At 41.7% G+C, this 17332-nt stretch overlaps 1 protein-coding gene across 7 annotated transcripts in view; it reads right to left on the bottom strand.

Annotated features, from left to right (window-relative positions):
* Positions 1 to 17332, bottom strand: part of OSBPL1A (oxysterol binding protein like 1A) — a 215755-nt gene that overhangs the window by 84899 nt on the left and 113524 nt on the right. For 6 of the 7 annotated variants that reach the window (XM_082417820.1, XM_082417822.1, XM_082417821.1 and 3 more), the window contains one exon: positions 11608 to 11770. The exons of the other annotated variant lie outside the window; for it this stretch is intronic. In XM_082417820.1, coding sequence (XP_082273946.1) covers positions 11608 to 11770 — 163 coding nt within the window. The remainder of the gene's footprint in view (positions 1 to 11607; positions 11771 to 17332) is intronic. 7 annotated transcript variants of the gene reach the window in all.

Genomic DNA, 17332 nt, shown 5'->3' with positions numbered 1-17332 from the left:
CTTTGGATGTTTTGCCAGGGAGTGATAAGATCCATTTTAGACTTTACAGGTAACTCTGACGCATCAGTGTCCCATGGCCACTGTAACAATTAGCATAACTTGGTGGCTTAAAACAACAAAATTTTAGTCTTTCATAACTCTGGAGGCCAGAACTCCAAAATCAGTTTCAGTGAACGAAAACCAAAGCGTTTGCAGGACCACCATCCCTCTGAAGGCTCTAGGGAAAGTCCATTCCTTGCCTCTTGCCTCTGGTGGCTGCCAGCATTCCTGGGCTTGTGGCCACATCACTCTAATCTCTGCCTCCATCCTCACATTGCCTTCTCCTCTGTGGGTCTAATCTCCCTCTACCTTTCTCTTATAAGGATACTTGTTACAGCACTTAGGTCCCACCCAGATAATCCATGATGATCTCACCTCAAAATCCTTAACTTAATCCCATTTGCAAAGATCTTTTTTTCCAAAAAAAAGGTTACAGGCTACTGGGATGAGCAGGTGAATGTATCTTTGGGGGACTATTTTTCTGCCCACCACACCTGACAACATGCGATGTGGAAGGTGGGCTGGCAGCGACAATGACCAGAAGCGGGAAGACAAAGTCTGTGGGCTCAGAAGTTGACCTAAGGCACTGACAGTGAACACTGGGGCAGAAAATAGGGAGAAAGAAGAAGACAACTAGATACTTAGATATGAGGAGGGTGTGAGGCAAGGGGGTAAGAGATGACTTTCACATCTGTAGTTTGCATGGTGGGTAGATGATGATGCCATTAGCCAAGACAGGGCATATACAAGGGGGCAGATCAGGATGACAAGTCCAGTTTCCACTATACGGAGTTTGAGATGCTTTGGGCCAAAGTGAGACTTTTCAGTAAATAGGTGGAAATCCTCAGAACATCATTATCTGCCACAGCCAACTGGTCTTCAAGTTCAGTCAATGTAGCCTTTAAAATGTATCCCCAAATTTTATTCACTCAAATATCTGAACTCCTAACAGGTGCCAAAGTCTATGCAAGTTGCTAGGGGTGCAAAGTTCCTTAAGGGATTTACAGTCTGGTTGAGTGGCAGGGCCGACAAAAAAACATAAGCATACAAACTTTCAACCACAGGAAGTGCTATGGGACTATGATGCATGGGGAGCCTACAGCAGGGATTTGATCAAGTCAAGAAAGTCAGCCAGGCTTCCCTGAGGAACAAAGGTCAGGATATGTATTCATTAAAGCAATAAAGGGAGGAACTGAAACTTGCCATTCTCACTTAAGTTGCTTTTATGGAAATTCCTGTCACCTCTCATCTAGGACACTAGGACCTCAGATCAATCTTTACTCCTAAAATACTCATATGCTAATAGAATGTAAACTCCTAAGTAGGGACCATGTCTTATTTTCTTTGAATTTCCAATTCTTAATATAATACAAGAATATTATAAAAATTCCACAATGTTTACTAAAAAAAAAAAAAAGCTTTATAAAATATTCAATACTAATCTGACATCACTCTGTATACTTAACCACGTTTGTCGGCTCCCCACCACTTAACAGGCTAAAATGAAAATTCTTCAGCAGAATCTTATCACAAGACTCATTACAAGCTGGCCCTAAATTACTTTCTCGGCTTCATCCCATCACTATTTCTCAGCATCCAATACACTCACCCCTGCTTCAGCCATAGTGCATTTTCACGATGTCTTTGAAAACTATTTTTCTCTACCTTTGCGTGTGTTGTCTTGTTCCACAAAGCATATCTGACCACCATCTTATCCGTCCGGAGAACTCCTTCCTGACTCTTCACAACACCCCTCAAGCATCACTTATTCTGTGATGCTCTCCCCAACTTTCCCAAGCAGTTAGCTGCCTCTCCTCTGAATTTCTGTAACACTCCTTACGTATGAGTTGGTGACGCTTATTCATTTACTTGTTCAATAAACATGTATTGAGCGCCTCCTTCTCTGTCTGTCTAGCGCTAGCGTAGGGGCTGGGATGCATCCGCGCACTAAGCAAAAGGCCTCGCTCACTGAGGAGCTTATATTCTACTTGTAGAAGATCTACAAATGAATGAACATGATGTGTGAAAGATGCTGTGTTTATTTTGTTTTTTGGGCTTTTTTAAAGGCAAGAGAAAAAGGATAGAAAATGATACAGTGAAGGTCTTTCTGAGCAGAAAAAGGAAGGAAGTGGGGGAGTAAGCACTGTAGACATTTGGGATGAGAGAGCTCCAGGCAGAGGGAAAGTGAAGGCCTAGAAGAGAACACGCTTGGCAAGTCCAGGAACTTGCATTGAGGCCAGTGATGGATGGAAGGAAGTGAGTGAGGAGGACAGAGCAGATCTCAGAAGGTGGCAGATGGCCAGAACGAGGGCTTCTGGCTTTTATTCCAGCCAGGAAGCAAAGCCATTGGAGGGTTCCATGCAGGGAACTGACATGAACAGATTCACGTTTGGAAACGATCACTCTGAATGCTGTATTTAACATATTGCTGGAGACGAGGGTGCAAGCAGAGAGACCAGTCAGAAAGCCCCTGTCAGAAACCAGGTGAGAGATGATGGGGGCCTGGGTGGTGGGAGTGGAATGATGAGAAGTGGTCAGATTCTGCTCTATGTTGTAGGTAGAGCTGACAGAATTTGTTGATGGACTGAATGTGAATGTTGATGGACTGAAAGACAGACCCTCCATCTACCAAAACATGGACCACAGAAGGGGCGGGCTTGCGAGCAGAAATCAAGAATTCTCTTCTGGACATTCTAAGACACTTTGGAGATCCCATTAGATATTTAAGTGAATGTGCCAAGTAGATAGTTAGACAGGAGTCTGAAATTCAGGGGGCAAGACTGAGTCTAGAGATGTAAAGTTTTGGACTTAGCAGAATTTGGACAATATTCACAGGCATGGGACTAGATGAGGTCATGCAAGGCAAGCTGCTCAAGCTTTAATGTCCATATGAAGCCCCTACGGATTTGAAAAAACGCACATTCTTATTCACTAGGTGTGAGTTGGGGCCTGCGGCTCTGCAGTTCCGACAAGCTTCCAGGTGAAGGTGATGCTACTGACCCTCAGACCACACTGAGTACAAAGGATCTGAAGGGCAAGTGCAGAAAACAAGGCCTGCACCCCAAGACACGCGAACGTCTAAAGTCAGAAGGACACAACACGACAAGCAAAGCGAACTGCGAAGTAAAATCAAAAGAGACTGGTACTCTGGAAACCAAGTAAAGAAAGTGTTCCATGAAGGAAGGAGGAATCAACAACTTTAAGTGCTGGTGAAAGGTCGACAAAGATGCGAACGGAGAGAGGACCACTCAATTAGGCAGCTGAGTATGTGACAGCGGTGATTTAGTCAAGAGCGGCTGCAGGGGAATCGTGAGAATAAACATATAGAGGCTGTTCAAGAAAGAATTCTAGGAGAGGAAAGTGATGTGGATCAAAGGTATTTGTATAAGATACAGCATTCTGAAAGATAAGACAGCTGATGGGCATCAGGAATAACTGATTACCTGGGAGAGAGAAGGAGCTACATTAATGTCCTGATGTAGGTCAGAGGCATTGGGATCCCAGGCACATACGGAGGGGTTGGCGTCAGTTAGGGACATAACGTTCTTCGATGTAGAGAAAGCAGAATATGTCCACACATGTACACAGCCAGGTGTGTGAGTGGAAACATGAGGAGTTTCTCAGTGACATAAATAATGTCCTCCGATGGAGCAGGACAGAGGATGAAGGTATTAGAAATTTTAAGGGAGAAAAGTATGAAATAAGCATGTAAAAGAAACTGACTAGAGAAATGGAGTAGGACTCCTGGGCAGCAGAAGGGCACCACAGAAATTAAACAGCTGTGGGTCTCAAGCAAGCGCTGCCAGCGTGGCCAGTCACTTGAGGACAGGTCCGGAAGGAGGGGAGGGATGCGCTGGGTGAGCACAGCGCAGGGAGAGAAAGGCAGGGGGCGGTTCCATGACAGCCCACGCCATCTGAGCTGGTAAGGAGGGAATGAGGACACGAGTGGAGGGAGGAACACTGAAAACATGGAGAAGACACTGTGGTTGGTCAAAGAAATGTTGGGATCAGGGTTTTTAAGAGAATGGGTTGAAAGACAGGAGACAGTGGTTAGATTGCGGGATGTATAAAACTGAGATGACGGCGTAGATATAGTCACTGAGAATGGCAAACTCCGGGGGCTGATCTCGGGAGTGAGTAGCTCCGGTGGGCTGGAGGCCCAGACCCTTTTCACATCACACTGTGCCCATCTTTCCATGCTCAGCCTTTTCCCCTGGACTGACTACGAAACCCTGATTCAGGGACTGGATCTTGTTTCCCTTGGTAGTGCCATGCCTGGCAAAGCACTGCACACAGTGGGCACTGGGTAAGTGTGTCTGGTTAAGGACATGCTCTCAATGCTAAGGATAGTACAAAATGCACATGGTTTTACAGTGAATGTTTTAATGGAGACATTAGTCTCCCAAAAGATTAACCTGAAACCTAAAGGATAAATTACATTCACCTACAATTCATATACATTACGAGTAAGCTGCTGGATAATTTTTTAATGTTGTAAACACAAAACGAGAGTAAGAGCCCCTGGCACCACTTAGATGTTCTCCAGAGTGTTGTACCATATTACATACAGAAGGTGTTTAATAACAGCCGTACTCTGTGGTACTCAATTTGCTGCACATCATATCAACCAATGAACGTGTTTCGTACTGGGCAACAGGGGAAATACAAAGTAAGACAACAAGGTCTCTGTCCTTAAGGGAAATGCAGGGCTTGGGGGAAGATGAGGAAGAAAGACACAAAAAGTTATATAACAAGACAAAAAGGGCAAGAACAAGGTAGTATGGCTAATTGTCAAAAAAAAAAAAAAAAAAAGGACCAGAGAAAAAAGTGCTGGGAATACAGAAGAGGACGAGATCTCCAAGTCCTAGGCAGGTCCAGACAAGAGTAAAGACTCACAGAAAAGGCCCAGATAGGAACTGTACAGGTTATTTCAAAACTAAACTGTAGAAGAGGACACTGGGCTCGGAAACATAAAGAACAGGGTGCAGCCTTTACTAAAAGGTCACGGTGCTCTTCAGCTTTCCTGCCAATACCTCTGACCACCTTGGTCAAATCCTGCGTCTTCCGTGTGAACTGTCAGCAGAGATGTCATTTCTTTTCTCAACTATTACCAGTTGTATTTATTGGATTAAACATTATTTCACATGGGTCATAACTTCCTACGTTACTCTCCTCCAGACAAAACCAAAGTCGTTATTTTAACACTTTCCATTCTAAAACGTTTGATTTAAAAAGACCTGAGCACCTACTCTTGCAACTGCTGAGAAATGCTAAAGCTGGCTTCAGTTTCGTGACATAACTTTCTACTGGTTTTACCAATCTACGCTATTGGATTTGTATGCATTATTCATGCACATTTTAACCAAAATAGCATTAAGAGGAAAACCTAGCGAGAAAGCCTTTCTTGCACAACTGATCTCAACATGTTTCTAAAAAGGAAAATGAAGAGACAGTAAGAAAGACAATACATTTTGAAGTTTTAAAATTCAAAAGGCAGGAATTTTAGTGAAACTGCTATCTCAGACCAGTACTAAAGAATAACAGCCATTAAGTTATTTAACTGGTAACAAAACTGGTAACCGTTTCAAAAATAATGCCTTAGGAAATTACTGGACATTCATAAAGCCAAGCACCTTTAATTTTCTCCCCCTTAGCTACTTTTTCATTTCCCGCCCCCCCACCCCCACCGGGAGCAAGTCTCATACCTCCAACTTGATCATAAATTCCTCAAGAACAAATTTTGTCTTTTAATAACATCTCATCCCAGCTCACTCCTCTGTCACCCACCCCTCCTCTTCCACACAGCATCCAAAGTGGCGCATGCAGACCATGTGAAATTCGCAAGTGTTACTGATTCTTTTGTGCTCTTTACTGAAAACCAATATATTTTTAGGGAGGACAGAAATATCAATGACATTTGTTCAACAACCTGCATTCAACAAACATTTAGAGAGCAACTCTGAGTCTATGCTAAGTACCTCAGGAATATAAATAGATAGGGTCTCTACCATCATACAGAGACAAGCACAATATAACCAAAGGGCTATGAAAGAGGTGTAAACTGAAGGAACACAAAAGAAGAAACAATTAATTCTGCCTGGGAGAGTCAGGAAAGGCTACCCAGGAGAGCTGATAATTTAGAGATATCTGAGAGCTTTGGTAGGAGAAGGGGGTAGCATCAAGTGAGGGTGAAATGGAAAGGGCAGAACGATGGAAGGAGCATGTAGAAGGAGCAGCTGCTTTATTCTTCCCTAAAGTGGTACCTTCTACATATTTCTGTACTTTACTTGCTGGCTAAATGGAATTTCTCCACAGAACTAGTTAGCCTCTAGTTTCTCATTAAATCTTTTGCTTTAACACGCATGAAGGTTTAGCCCTTTTCCCAGGAAGTGCTCACTCACAGGTAGTAATATCAGAAACCTCACTCGATTTAACCATTTTATTCCTTAAACACACACACACAATGAGGACAAGATGTGATGCTTCGTTAGATTTAGTTCCTTCTAATCATGTTACACAATGGAATTCAACCAAATTGTGAGAAAGAATCTATTTGCTTTATGGAATTTTATGAAATCTTAAGTCATTGAGCATACTGGAAAAAAATTTAAATAATCAAAAGATCCCATGGGGCTGGAAAAAAATACACTACACTGTAGGCTTATATCAAGTTTTGTCCCACCCACTGTATTAGATTTTCATTGATCCTGCTTATCTAAAAAAAATTTTAAAGGGAAATCAGAAAGTCACATGGACTTAATTTTAAAGGAAGTAAAACAAGTTGTAACCGACTTTAAAAAAGCAGTTTAAGCATTTCGTGAAAATAACTTAGAAATATTTTAAGAGAAGTATCTTTAAAAACCTTTTTCTCACATCTTTTAAATACTGATATTAGGATAGGCTTGATTTAATCTATTATTCTGATTCAGCAATTAAAAAAAGCTTTAAATGAAATACAGGTTTGTATACTTGTTCTTGTTCTCTCTTACCTCTGACCCAATAGCCTCTGTCACTGCTGCGCTGTGAGGATGGAGGACGCCCGGTGTGGCTGGAGCCCAGCGAGTGAACGAACGAGGGACAGGCAGGGTGTGGGTCACGTCAGGAGCCTTGAAGGCCCGCTAGGGAGTCTGGATTTTACTCTAGGTGCAGTGAAGAGCCACTGAAGGATCTTAGGCTGGGCAATGCGATGATGTGATTGTCTACACAGCATCAGTGTGGGTGGTGTATACGGTGTGAACCTCAATAAGGCAAGGCTGGAAGCACAGTGACCAGTTAAGAGGCTGGACAAGAGCGGGTGCAGCGCAGGTGACGGTACTGCGAGCGAACAATGGGCAGCCCCTTAGTGTTCCAGGCACTGTTTTAAGTACAAATATTTATTAGTTTATTCCTCCCAATAATCCTATGACCTACTTGCAGATGAAGAAATGAGGCACAGTAAAGTGAAATCATTTCCCAACGGGTACAGGAATTGGTAGAGCCATCACTTATCAACAGCCTTCCAGCTGCAGCACCTACACTTTTAACCAGCACCCTGTAGTAACAGAACATATCAATAGATGGATTCAAAGTATGTCGCGAAGGTAGAATGGACGGACCCTGGTCTGCGTTTCATGGAGGTGGCACATGAATGCCATGAATTACTCCCAGGTTTACATCTTTAGGAAAGGAAAGAGGTGCCATTTACTAAAATGAAGCAAACTCAAGGAGGAAGAAGACCTAGGAGGAAGATCAAGAATTCATCTTTTATTTATCCAGCTAACAGCTGAGTATATAAGTCTCTCACAAGAGGTTAGGGCTGGAGAAATAAATTTGGGAACTGTGGTAGTCAGAACAATGGCCCCCAGTGACGGCCGTCCTAGTCTCTGTGGAACCTGCGGATGTGTTACCTTCCACGGTAAAAGGACTCTGAAGGTGTGACTGAGTTAAGGCCCCTGACATGGGGAGGTTACCCTGGATTATCTGAGTGGGTCCACTGTGATTGCTATGGTCCTTATAAAAGGGAGGAAGGAAGGTCAGAGTCAGAGAGAACGGAAGATGCCAAACTGCTGGCTGTGAAGGTGGAGGACGGGGCCTTGAGTCAAGGAAGGCAGGTGGTCTCTAGAAGCTAGAAAGGCAAGAAGGCAGATTCTCTTCTAGAGCCTAGAGGGAACAAAGACCTGCCAACACCTTGACTGCAGGACTTCTGACCTCCAGAGCTCAGAGAATGAATCTGCATTACTTAAGCCACTACATTTGTGGTCATTTGTTACGGCAGCGATAGGAAACTATTACAGGAATTTTAAGTTAGCATTTAAGATAATGTGGTATTGACAGAGATAGGTGAGGGAGATTAAGAGGTACAAACTTCCAGATGCCCAGACTTATGGGGATCATTTTTAAATGTACAGAAATATTGAATAACTATGTTGTGTAACAGGAACTAACGTAGTGTTACAGGTCAATTATACTTCAAAAACAAATAAAAAAACCCACAGAAAAAGATGAGATTCTTGGTTACCAGAGGTGGGGAGTGGGGAGAGGGGGAATGGATGAAGGTAGTTTCAAAAGGTACAAACTTCCAGTTATAAGATAAATAAGTACTAGGGATGTAATGTAGAACATGGTAAATATAATCAACACTGCTGTATGTTATACATGAAAGTTAAGAAAGTTAAATCCTAAGAAGTCTCATCACAAGGAAAAAATTTTTTTCTATTTCGTATCTATATGAGATGATGGATGGTCATTAAACTTCCTGTGATAATCATTTCATGATGTGTGTAAGTCACACCATTATGCCGAACACCTTAAACTTATGCAGTGCTGTAAGTCAATTATTTCTCAATAAAATTGGGAGGAAAAAAAAAAGAAACTGTAGATGAAAGAAGCAATAACTAAACAAAAGTTCTGGAGAAGGCACAAGGAGATGAGTACCAGAACAAATCAGGAGGGAATGGCCTTAATGAAAAGGGGACACTTCTTTTGTAACAGAAGAGAAAGAGGAAATGGGAATGGAGGTTAATGTGTAGACTGCAGTGAGAAGATGAAGTCATTCCCAAATGAAGGCTTTTATGATCTCAGTGAATTACGTGGCTAGGTCATCAGCAGCGCAACGCTTCAACCCTGGGCATCTGACTCGTAATTTTAATACAGTTTTACATTGTACCAAATGATTCCCAAGATTTGTAGTAGGAAATAGTAGGAGTGGCCAAAGAAAAGCTACTATGTTCAGGCAAATATAATAAAACTTAGGTGGGTCATTCAGGGCAGGGACGAGCAAACTCAAGGCACCTGTCCCTCTAGCTCCTTATCTCCAGCCACAGTGGAACATGCTGGCTAAGCTAGGCACTGAACTCAGCCTCGGGATCCTTCTCAACACAGCAACCCATCAAGCAGGCGGTACTGACTGCAAACCAATCTGAATTGGCACTTGAGATGAAATTCATTTGCCAATCCTGACCCAGGGACTGTAGTTCTTCTTATCGCCTTCTCCCAGAGGAGACGACTGTGGAAATAAATGTGAAAATATGACTGAGAAGCAGAAAGATGACAGTAGCTGCTAAATGTCTATCAAGAAGAGAATAACTAAGAAAACTCTGCTAAATCATATCACTGACTTTCATGCAACCTTTAAAAAGAATGAGCTAGAGTTGTAACACTGATGGGAAAGATTTCCAAGATACACTGTTACATGAAAAAGCAGACCTAGAACAATTATACAGCTACTTCCATTCATGAGTCTTTAAAAACCCCATACGTACACATGCATATATCCACGTGAACGCTTTAGAAAGGTCTGGAAGAGAATCTATCAAGCTGTTAATAAGAATCTCTGAGGAAGAGTGCATAATTAGGGTAAGGGATGAAGGGAAATTTTCACTGGGCACTATACGTACTTTTACATTGAATTATTTATAACAAATACCTTTTTTAAAATAAAAATTAAATTTTTTCCTTTGTTTTTTAAAAGGACAGCAAAGATGGGCAGCTGAAGTGTCTAGGTTCTTTTACATTCAGACCTCTTTGCCTTTAATCCAATAATCTGTCCAGTAGCTTTCCTTTTTGGATGCCCCAAACAGAAGGAATACAGGCGGTAACAGGACTAGACGTGGCAGAGGGTAGATGTGAAGAAATGCCAGCAGCCTCAAGTGTCCTTCACCCTCCCCTCCCTCCTCCGTCAATCAGGTTAAATGCTTCCTTTACCTCTGCCACTCATTCCACTGCTTTCACATCGGATCTCTACTTTCTCTTCTCAATCTGACTCACTATTTTCACAAATACCACATCTAATTGCCATCATCATAGTCATTACAATCCTTTCTCCAATTATTCCCAAATCTGGCTATTACAATTAGCTTTTCCGCTTCTTTTGATCATGTCACACTTCTAAAATTAATGTTCCTATGTGCTGTTTATCTTCTATAATGAATCTCTTCCCTGTATATCCACCAACATCATTTTTCTTGTCCTATATCATCACACCACGTTAACTTCCTTAACCTCATCTTCTTTAGTTCTCATTTCTACAACCTCTCTCTGTGCTTCTTTTCATTTCCTATCATTAATTTGACCCTTTAACTCCATATCCACTGAGGTCTCCTGCTTCCATGGTCCAGTTTTGTGAGACCCAATAATTGTATATGTTCATCTACTTAGACAAGCACATAATTTCTTCGCATAAAAGAATTGTTTTCCATCTCACTGATCTCCAACCACCCCCTCCCAGGTTTCCTTCCATGACCCCGCCCACATGTACCTCAAAATTCTGAAGGAAGTTCCTAAAAAAATCAAAACTACTTAGCAGTACCTCCTCTCAAAAGTCATTCTCACCTCTCCACACACATCTCCCACTGTTTGAACACGTGGTACCTGTCAGGCACTGTCCTAAACACTACTTACACAGATGAACCCACTTAATCCTGACTCAACCCACTGAAATGGAAACTATAATTATCCCCATTTTAAATATGTGAAAGCTGAGAACCAGAAAGGTCATGGAACTTGCCCACGGTCGCACAGCTGACCAGTGTCAGAGGCAGGATTCCAATTCAGGGAATCTGACTCTGGAGTCCCTGCTCGCTGCCAGTATGCTACGCTGCTCTGAGGCATGTAGCTCTGAGGCCAAGTTAAGCTCTTCCTTGTTCTCTGTTCCAGCTACACCATGTCTCACCTCTCCTTTGGCACACAGCATACCATACTGTAACCAACTGTTTCTTACCTGTGTCCTTTACTCTTAGACCTCTCTGAGAATAGAAACTATCCATCTCTCTATCCTTTAACATATAATAGCACCTTGCACCAGGAGGTATTTAACAGTCATCGAATAAAGGAACAAACCAGGTTCACGGCACTCTGGCCCCAGCACAGCATACGCCGTCAACAAAGGCAGACTCAGTGATGACTTTCATTTCAAACTTTTGGGCTTCTGCCTTAATAATGTCACACAAAAAGTAGGTCATCTGGGGAGCTGAAGTGATACATTTCCATCTGTTTATTTCAGGCAACTCAAGGTGACATCCACCCTAAGAAGACATTTAGGTGGTCAACTGTGAATTACCAACAACACAGACGGCAGGGTTCTAGAATTACCTGACAGCGCATCATAGAACTCGTCCTCACTAAGGATGCTGAGAGGTGGGGAGCCTTTAACCAGAGACTGCTCTAATTCATGATGTTCAGTGGCTAGAGTCGCCAGCGCTTCTGACAAAATTTTGTTTTTTTCTTGTTCCTGTTCCAATTTAAAATTCCTCACCTGGAAGAAAACAGATATACAAAAAAGGCTTCAGAGTGACAGGAGATATAGACTTACTCAAAAGGTTATGAAAATTATTTGCTTCAGACCCACTTCAATTGCAACATCAGGAATGAAAACAGTCGTGCTACATACACATGGATGAATGAGCAAAATTACTAAGCTAATTCTGTTCTTCCCGTGGGGCCTTTTCTCACAACACTGCCAGCTAATGAAAATAGATTAAGAACTAGCAAACAAATGCAGCTCAAATGATCAGGATCCTAGTATAAGGACATTAGCCAATTTGAAAATCATAGAAAATTTTTAATAGAGGATATTTCGTTCAACATTAATCATGAAATTAAGAAACCAGTTTTTGAACAAAATAAAGAATTGAAACCATTGTAGATATTAAAATGTGTACCACATCAAAGCATAAGACATAATCCTCCAGCTCACCTCCAAAATAGTTGGTATATCAAATGAGGGGAAACAAGAGGCCAGGTAATGACATTTTAATTGCCATTTTTCAATTACATATTTTGATTCTGGTTCCATATTTTACCTTGAATCTAGTATGCAAAATAAATAATAGATTACAGAGAAAGCAAAGCCTTAATCCTTTGAAAATACAATCTGTTCTTCCTATCTAATTCAATAGCATCTGAATTTGCAGTTAACTAAAACCATATAAAATGTAAGTAACCTAATTCTCATGTAAAACAGCAGGTACTAGATTTGGTATGAACAGTTTCACCTATCCTTGTATCAGAACTCTGAAAACCACAACTATTCCGTTATCTCCCTCAACTTCTAGAGCCCACGTGGCACTTTATTTTTTTATTTTTTTATTTTCTTAACATCTTTATTGGAGTATAATTGCTTTACAATGTTGTGTTAGTTTCTGCTTTATAACAAAGTGAATCAGTTATACATATACTTATGTTCCCATATCTCTTCCCTCTTGCATCTCCCTCCCTCCCACCCTCCCTATCCCACCCCTCTAGGTGGTCACAAAGCACGGAGCTGATCTCCCTGTGCTATGCGGCTGCTTCCCACTAGCGATCTATTTTACGTTTGGTAGTGTATATATGTCCATGCCACGTGGCGCTTTAGGCAGGAGCCTGAGGAGCTGGTAATCTCAGAAGTTTCCTGTGCCTGCTTCCTCCCCTACAAAACTGGGATTCTACTGCTGTCGAATAATCTAATTGGTGGCTTCAACACAATGGTCTTCAAATTAAAAAACAAACAAACAAAAAAACTCTAGCAGCTCAACCTATTTCTCAAATGTAATCTCAACACATAAAACAGATGTTCCAGGAAGCAGAACTGCACAGGATGATGCCAGGTCTCGATCAGGAGCCTCTTTGACTTTCCCCTCCAGGCCCAAAGCCAGGGGCTGTTCCAACAGTTTGAAAGGCACTAGATGGGGTGACCTCTGAAACCTCCTCTTGGTCAAAACGTCTGCTCCTGGGTCTTGGAGCTGGCGAATCTCTCACTGCTGCTCCCAGCTGCTCTCTGCTGAACCTCGCCTCCCACTTCCTGGCATCCCTCTCAGTCTCCTCCCCTTGGTCCTCAAGGACGCAGCAGCTCCCTCTACGTTCTGACTTCACAGCCACGCGTTAGGTACAACACTCCAAGAATCCCAGGTATGACTTAAAATACAGTTCTACCAAAATGCTAAGTTTGTAACAAAAATAGGGTTAAAGCTTCATTATCTTGGGAATAGTTCCAGTCCTCAAGGCATCTTAGTATTTACTATCATTACAGTAACGAGGTTATTCTTATTAGAACTGCAATAATGAAATAAAAATTGCAATAAATGGTAAGCACTAACGAGCAGAAAAGACATGCAGAACAGAAAAAAATTAAATATTTATATAATTATAATTTTTAAGGAATTGCAAATATTCCTATAATCTAAAATTTTATCTCCTAGGAGGAAATACTTTTACTATGGCTGAAGTCAACCTAGACCAAAAGAAAAAAACAAACTGTTCTTCCTCCACTTGATATGTTAAACAGCTCATTTACCTATAAACAAGGCCTACAAAATTCATCACAATATCCAAAATGAACCCTTCTTTGAATGGAAAAGATCAGCACTGCTGTAGATTCCAAAAACACCACTGCAGGAAGATCCAAACTCTTTTACACCTGCCCACCCCTCTCCCTTTAGCTTTATTTTTTTTTTAGCTGTTCAAGTATCAAAATGCAAATGTGCTGTTGACACTGTACGTTTCCATGTAAGAATCAACTAAATTATGTCTTCTGGTTAACAAATACGTAAGTTTCAGTACCTAAATTCATCTTGATTTCAGAAAAGTGGCAAAATAAATGATCGAGGCCCCAAAATATCGAGTTCCCTCAACAAAACCATACTCAAAATCCTGATCCTTTAACCATTTAAAGTAAGCATCCCTGCAGTTCTGCCACCTCGACATCTGCTCTCACCTGTTCTTCAGAGAAGGAGGGAAAGGTGTGGGAGCAGAAGGGAGAGAAGAGGCCCTACCTACAGTCCTGGTTCTCACCTTGTTTTTATCTGTCAGTTGATCTGAGGGCACTTGTATTAATTTCAAGCATAACAGGATCTTCTGTACTGAAGGTACCTTACCCTCAAACTTCCCACCAAATGGCAATACCTCCCCATCCTGTAAAGTGATGTAGCTGAGAGTAGGTGTGTCACAAAAACTGCACTAGTAAAGCGCTCTCTCGTTGCTTTAAAGAAGCGTCTAAGAACATACTTAACTGCCGTTGATGCTTTTTGGTCAACTAAATCAATCAACTGGAACAGTCAACTGGAACAATGTAATTCCAAATCTATTACAATCTCAGTATTTCAGAAACACTTAGGGGATATTCTGTACTGGAAGTTTAGCGTAGAACTACTCATCAAGTGATGCAGAGTGCAAGTTCTGCATAAGGAACTTCTGGGATTCTACTGCTGTTGAATAATCTAATTGGTGGCTTCAACACAGTGGTCTTCAAATTAAAAAACAAACAAACGAAAGAACTCTAGCAGCGCCACCTATTTCTCAATAGGTTCTTAGATAACTTATGCATAAAATCTTCATCTTACTTTTCAACTCTGTCTCCGAATTCTCATTTGCCAGCTTAGAAGTTATGTTGGAACAGAAACAGTACCTTTATGCAATCCCTCTCTGAGATTCCAGGCACAGTGCTTCACTTTTCTGTGTATCAATACTTGCACTGATACATGCATATGACTATGGTTTTTTAAATCCTCAAACTGTAACTACCTTAGTTGTTATTAAGGGAACAAAGAACTTCCTTCCTTCACAAAATCAGTGAAGCCCAGCACGTCTGTAATTACATTAGGCCATTTCTAGCATAGGGTATGTGAATTCTTCAAACTCACATATAAAATCTATGCCCTCAGCCACTCTGCCACAACAAAAATCAACATATAACCAAGTAAACATAAATGCCAACCTTTTTATTAGGAACAACTTAAGGACGGAACCACCATACATTTAATAGTTACACATTATTAATTATTCTTAATAGACACATTGCTCTGTGTCTGTGGCCCCTTAAGACTAATGCAAATTCAAGCCTTTCCAGTAATCTCCTCGCATCACTTCAACATGACCCCCTTTCATCTTACTCCATTTCATGCTGGTGGGTGAAATGCACAATGAATACTTCCAAAGTGTTCTTCACTCCGTCAGTGAATGGATGTCAGCAAAAGAATTCAGCGTTTTAAAAAGTCTTGTGCTAGCCAGTGAATACACATTGCATCGGCTCTCTCCTTCTATAAAGCACCCTATTACTTACCTATGTTTCTGAGAGGTTAAATCAGGCAGAGACAATGATGAAATCTGGCAAAGACACACCACTAAGCGGGAGTAAGTGATTAGTATTCAGAGAACACTGTGGCCAATTATCCAATTACAGGTTACGTGACATTCTGGCCCTGATGATCAATCTAGTTAAGCTCTTTCAACTGGCTACACTCCGGTCAGTTCAACAGCATTAGCCTTTCTCCTTTCTTCTTTGTTACTGGATGTGTGGCTGTAACAAAGAACATATTGGCTTATGACCGAAATACTACATCTTGAATTAAAAAACATCTAATTTTATTTCTTAGATAAGGAATTGCATTGGCACTTATTTCCGTGGTTAGAGGACCAACAATAGGCTGACTTTTCCCTGCTACTGCCACACAGCTGTTGGAAAGTGGTCCTGGTCATTTACAGCTGGTAAGGGCTCTTCTGCTCGTAGAGGACGACAGCACTGCTCTGGGCGGGGCAGCTCTCATGTGAAAGCAAGCAGACATTATTCCAGGTTCACAGCCAGGCTGAATCACACTCTCACCCCCAGGGTGCAGGACAATCGAGATCTGATCCCATGTCTCAGGCATGATCAAGTATGGAAACATATCCTCATGACTGGATAGTATACATTTGCTTTGTTTTACAGATTTACAAAGCACCCTTGCACACATTAACTTTTAGGGTTTCGCTGACTCTAATGCCCTTCTTCTATGCCATCCCATCAATGCCTTTTCAACTGTACACATTTCCTTATGTTCCTGAAGTCTTTTCTTTCAGTCCTTCCTCTCACTAAGAAAGACACTTATTTAACTATAAATAAGCCTCAGTGGCCAAGCAGATTTGTCTGATAGGAGGAAATGGAGATGAGGTAGGATGTGCAAGGAGGCTGTGGTGGGAGGGGGACTGCAGAGAGCTTGCAGACCACTGTAGGAGCTCTGGCTTTGACTGACTGACAAGAGGAGCCACTGCATGGTTTTGAGCAGAGAAGTAACATTATTTGATTTACATTTTAACACAATGTCTTTGACTGATAAGCTGAAGAAGAGACCTGGGGGGAAGGTCAAGCTTAGAATCAAAAAGATCCCTAAGAGTCTACTGCATCAATCCAGATAAGAGATGGGTAACAGCAATGGAGGTGATGAGATGTAGTCAGATTCTGGATGTATTCTGAAGGCACATCTATGGGATGTGAGAGAAGAGAGGAATCAAGGATGACTCCATAGTTCTGCCCTGAGCAACTAAAGATAGCATCACCATTACCCAATGCAGGAAGACTGCAGGACCAGGACAATCAGGAACTCATACATGAGAGTTACCATCAGACGTTCACGCAGATGTCATGTAGACAATTAGATAACCAAATCAGGTCTTCAGGGAAGAGGTCCAGGCTAGAGATATAACTCTGGGAGTCCTCTGCAAAGAGATTATGTTTTAAGCTGTAAGACTAGATAGAGTCACTAAGGGAGAAAGTGAGACAGACACAGGAAGAAATCCAAGGACTGAGATTTCCTTCTGATGGGAGAGACGAGAAAGAACCAGCAAAGGAAACAAAAAAAGAGAGGAGAGACAGAAGGAAACTCAGAAGTGTGTGGTATCCTGGAAGCCTAAATAAAGTACTTGAAGGAGGAACGAGTGATTAAATATGTCAAACACTGATAATGGATCAAATAATACGAGAAGTAAGAAAAACCCTCTGGATTTAGTGATGAGGTCAATGGTGACCTTGACAAGGACAGGCTCAGTGGAGCGTTGAGAGAAGGCTGAAGGCAAAGGCATGACGGGA

The sequence above is a fragment of the Balaenoptera physalus genome, assembly GCF_965194825.1.
Source record: "Balaenoptera physalus genome assembly, chromosome: 12".
Classification (NCBI taxonomy): Eukaryota; Metazoa; Chordata; class Mammalia; order Artiodactyla; family Balaenopteridae; genus Balaenoptera; species Balaenoptera physalus.
This window is presented reverse-complemented; position numbering and strand designations above follow the sequence as displayed.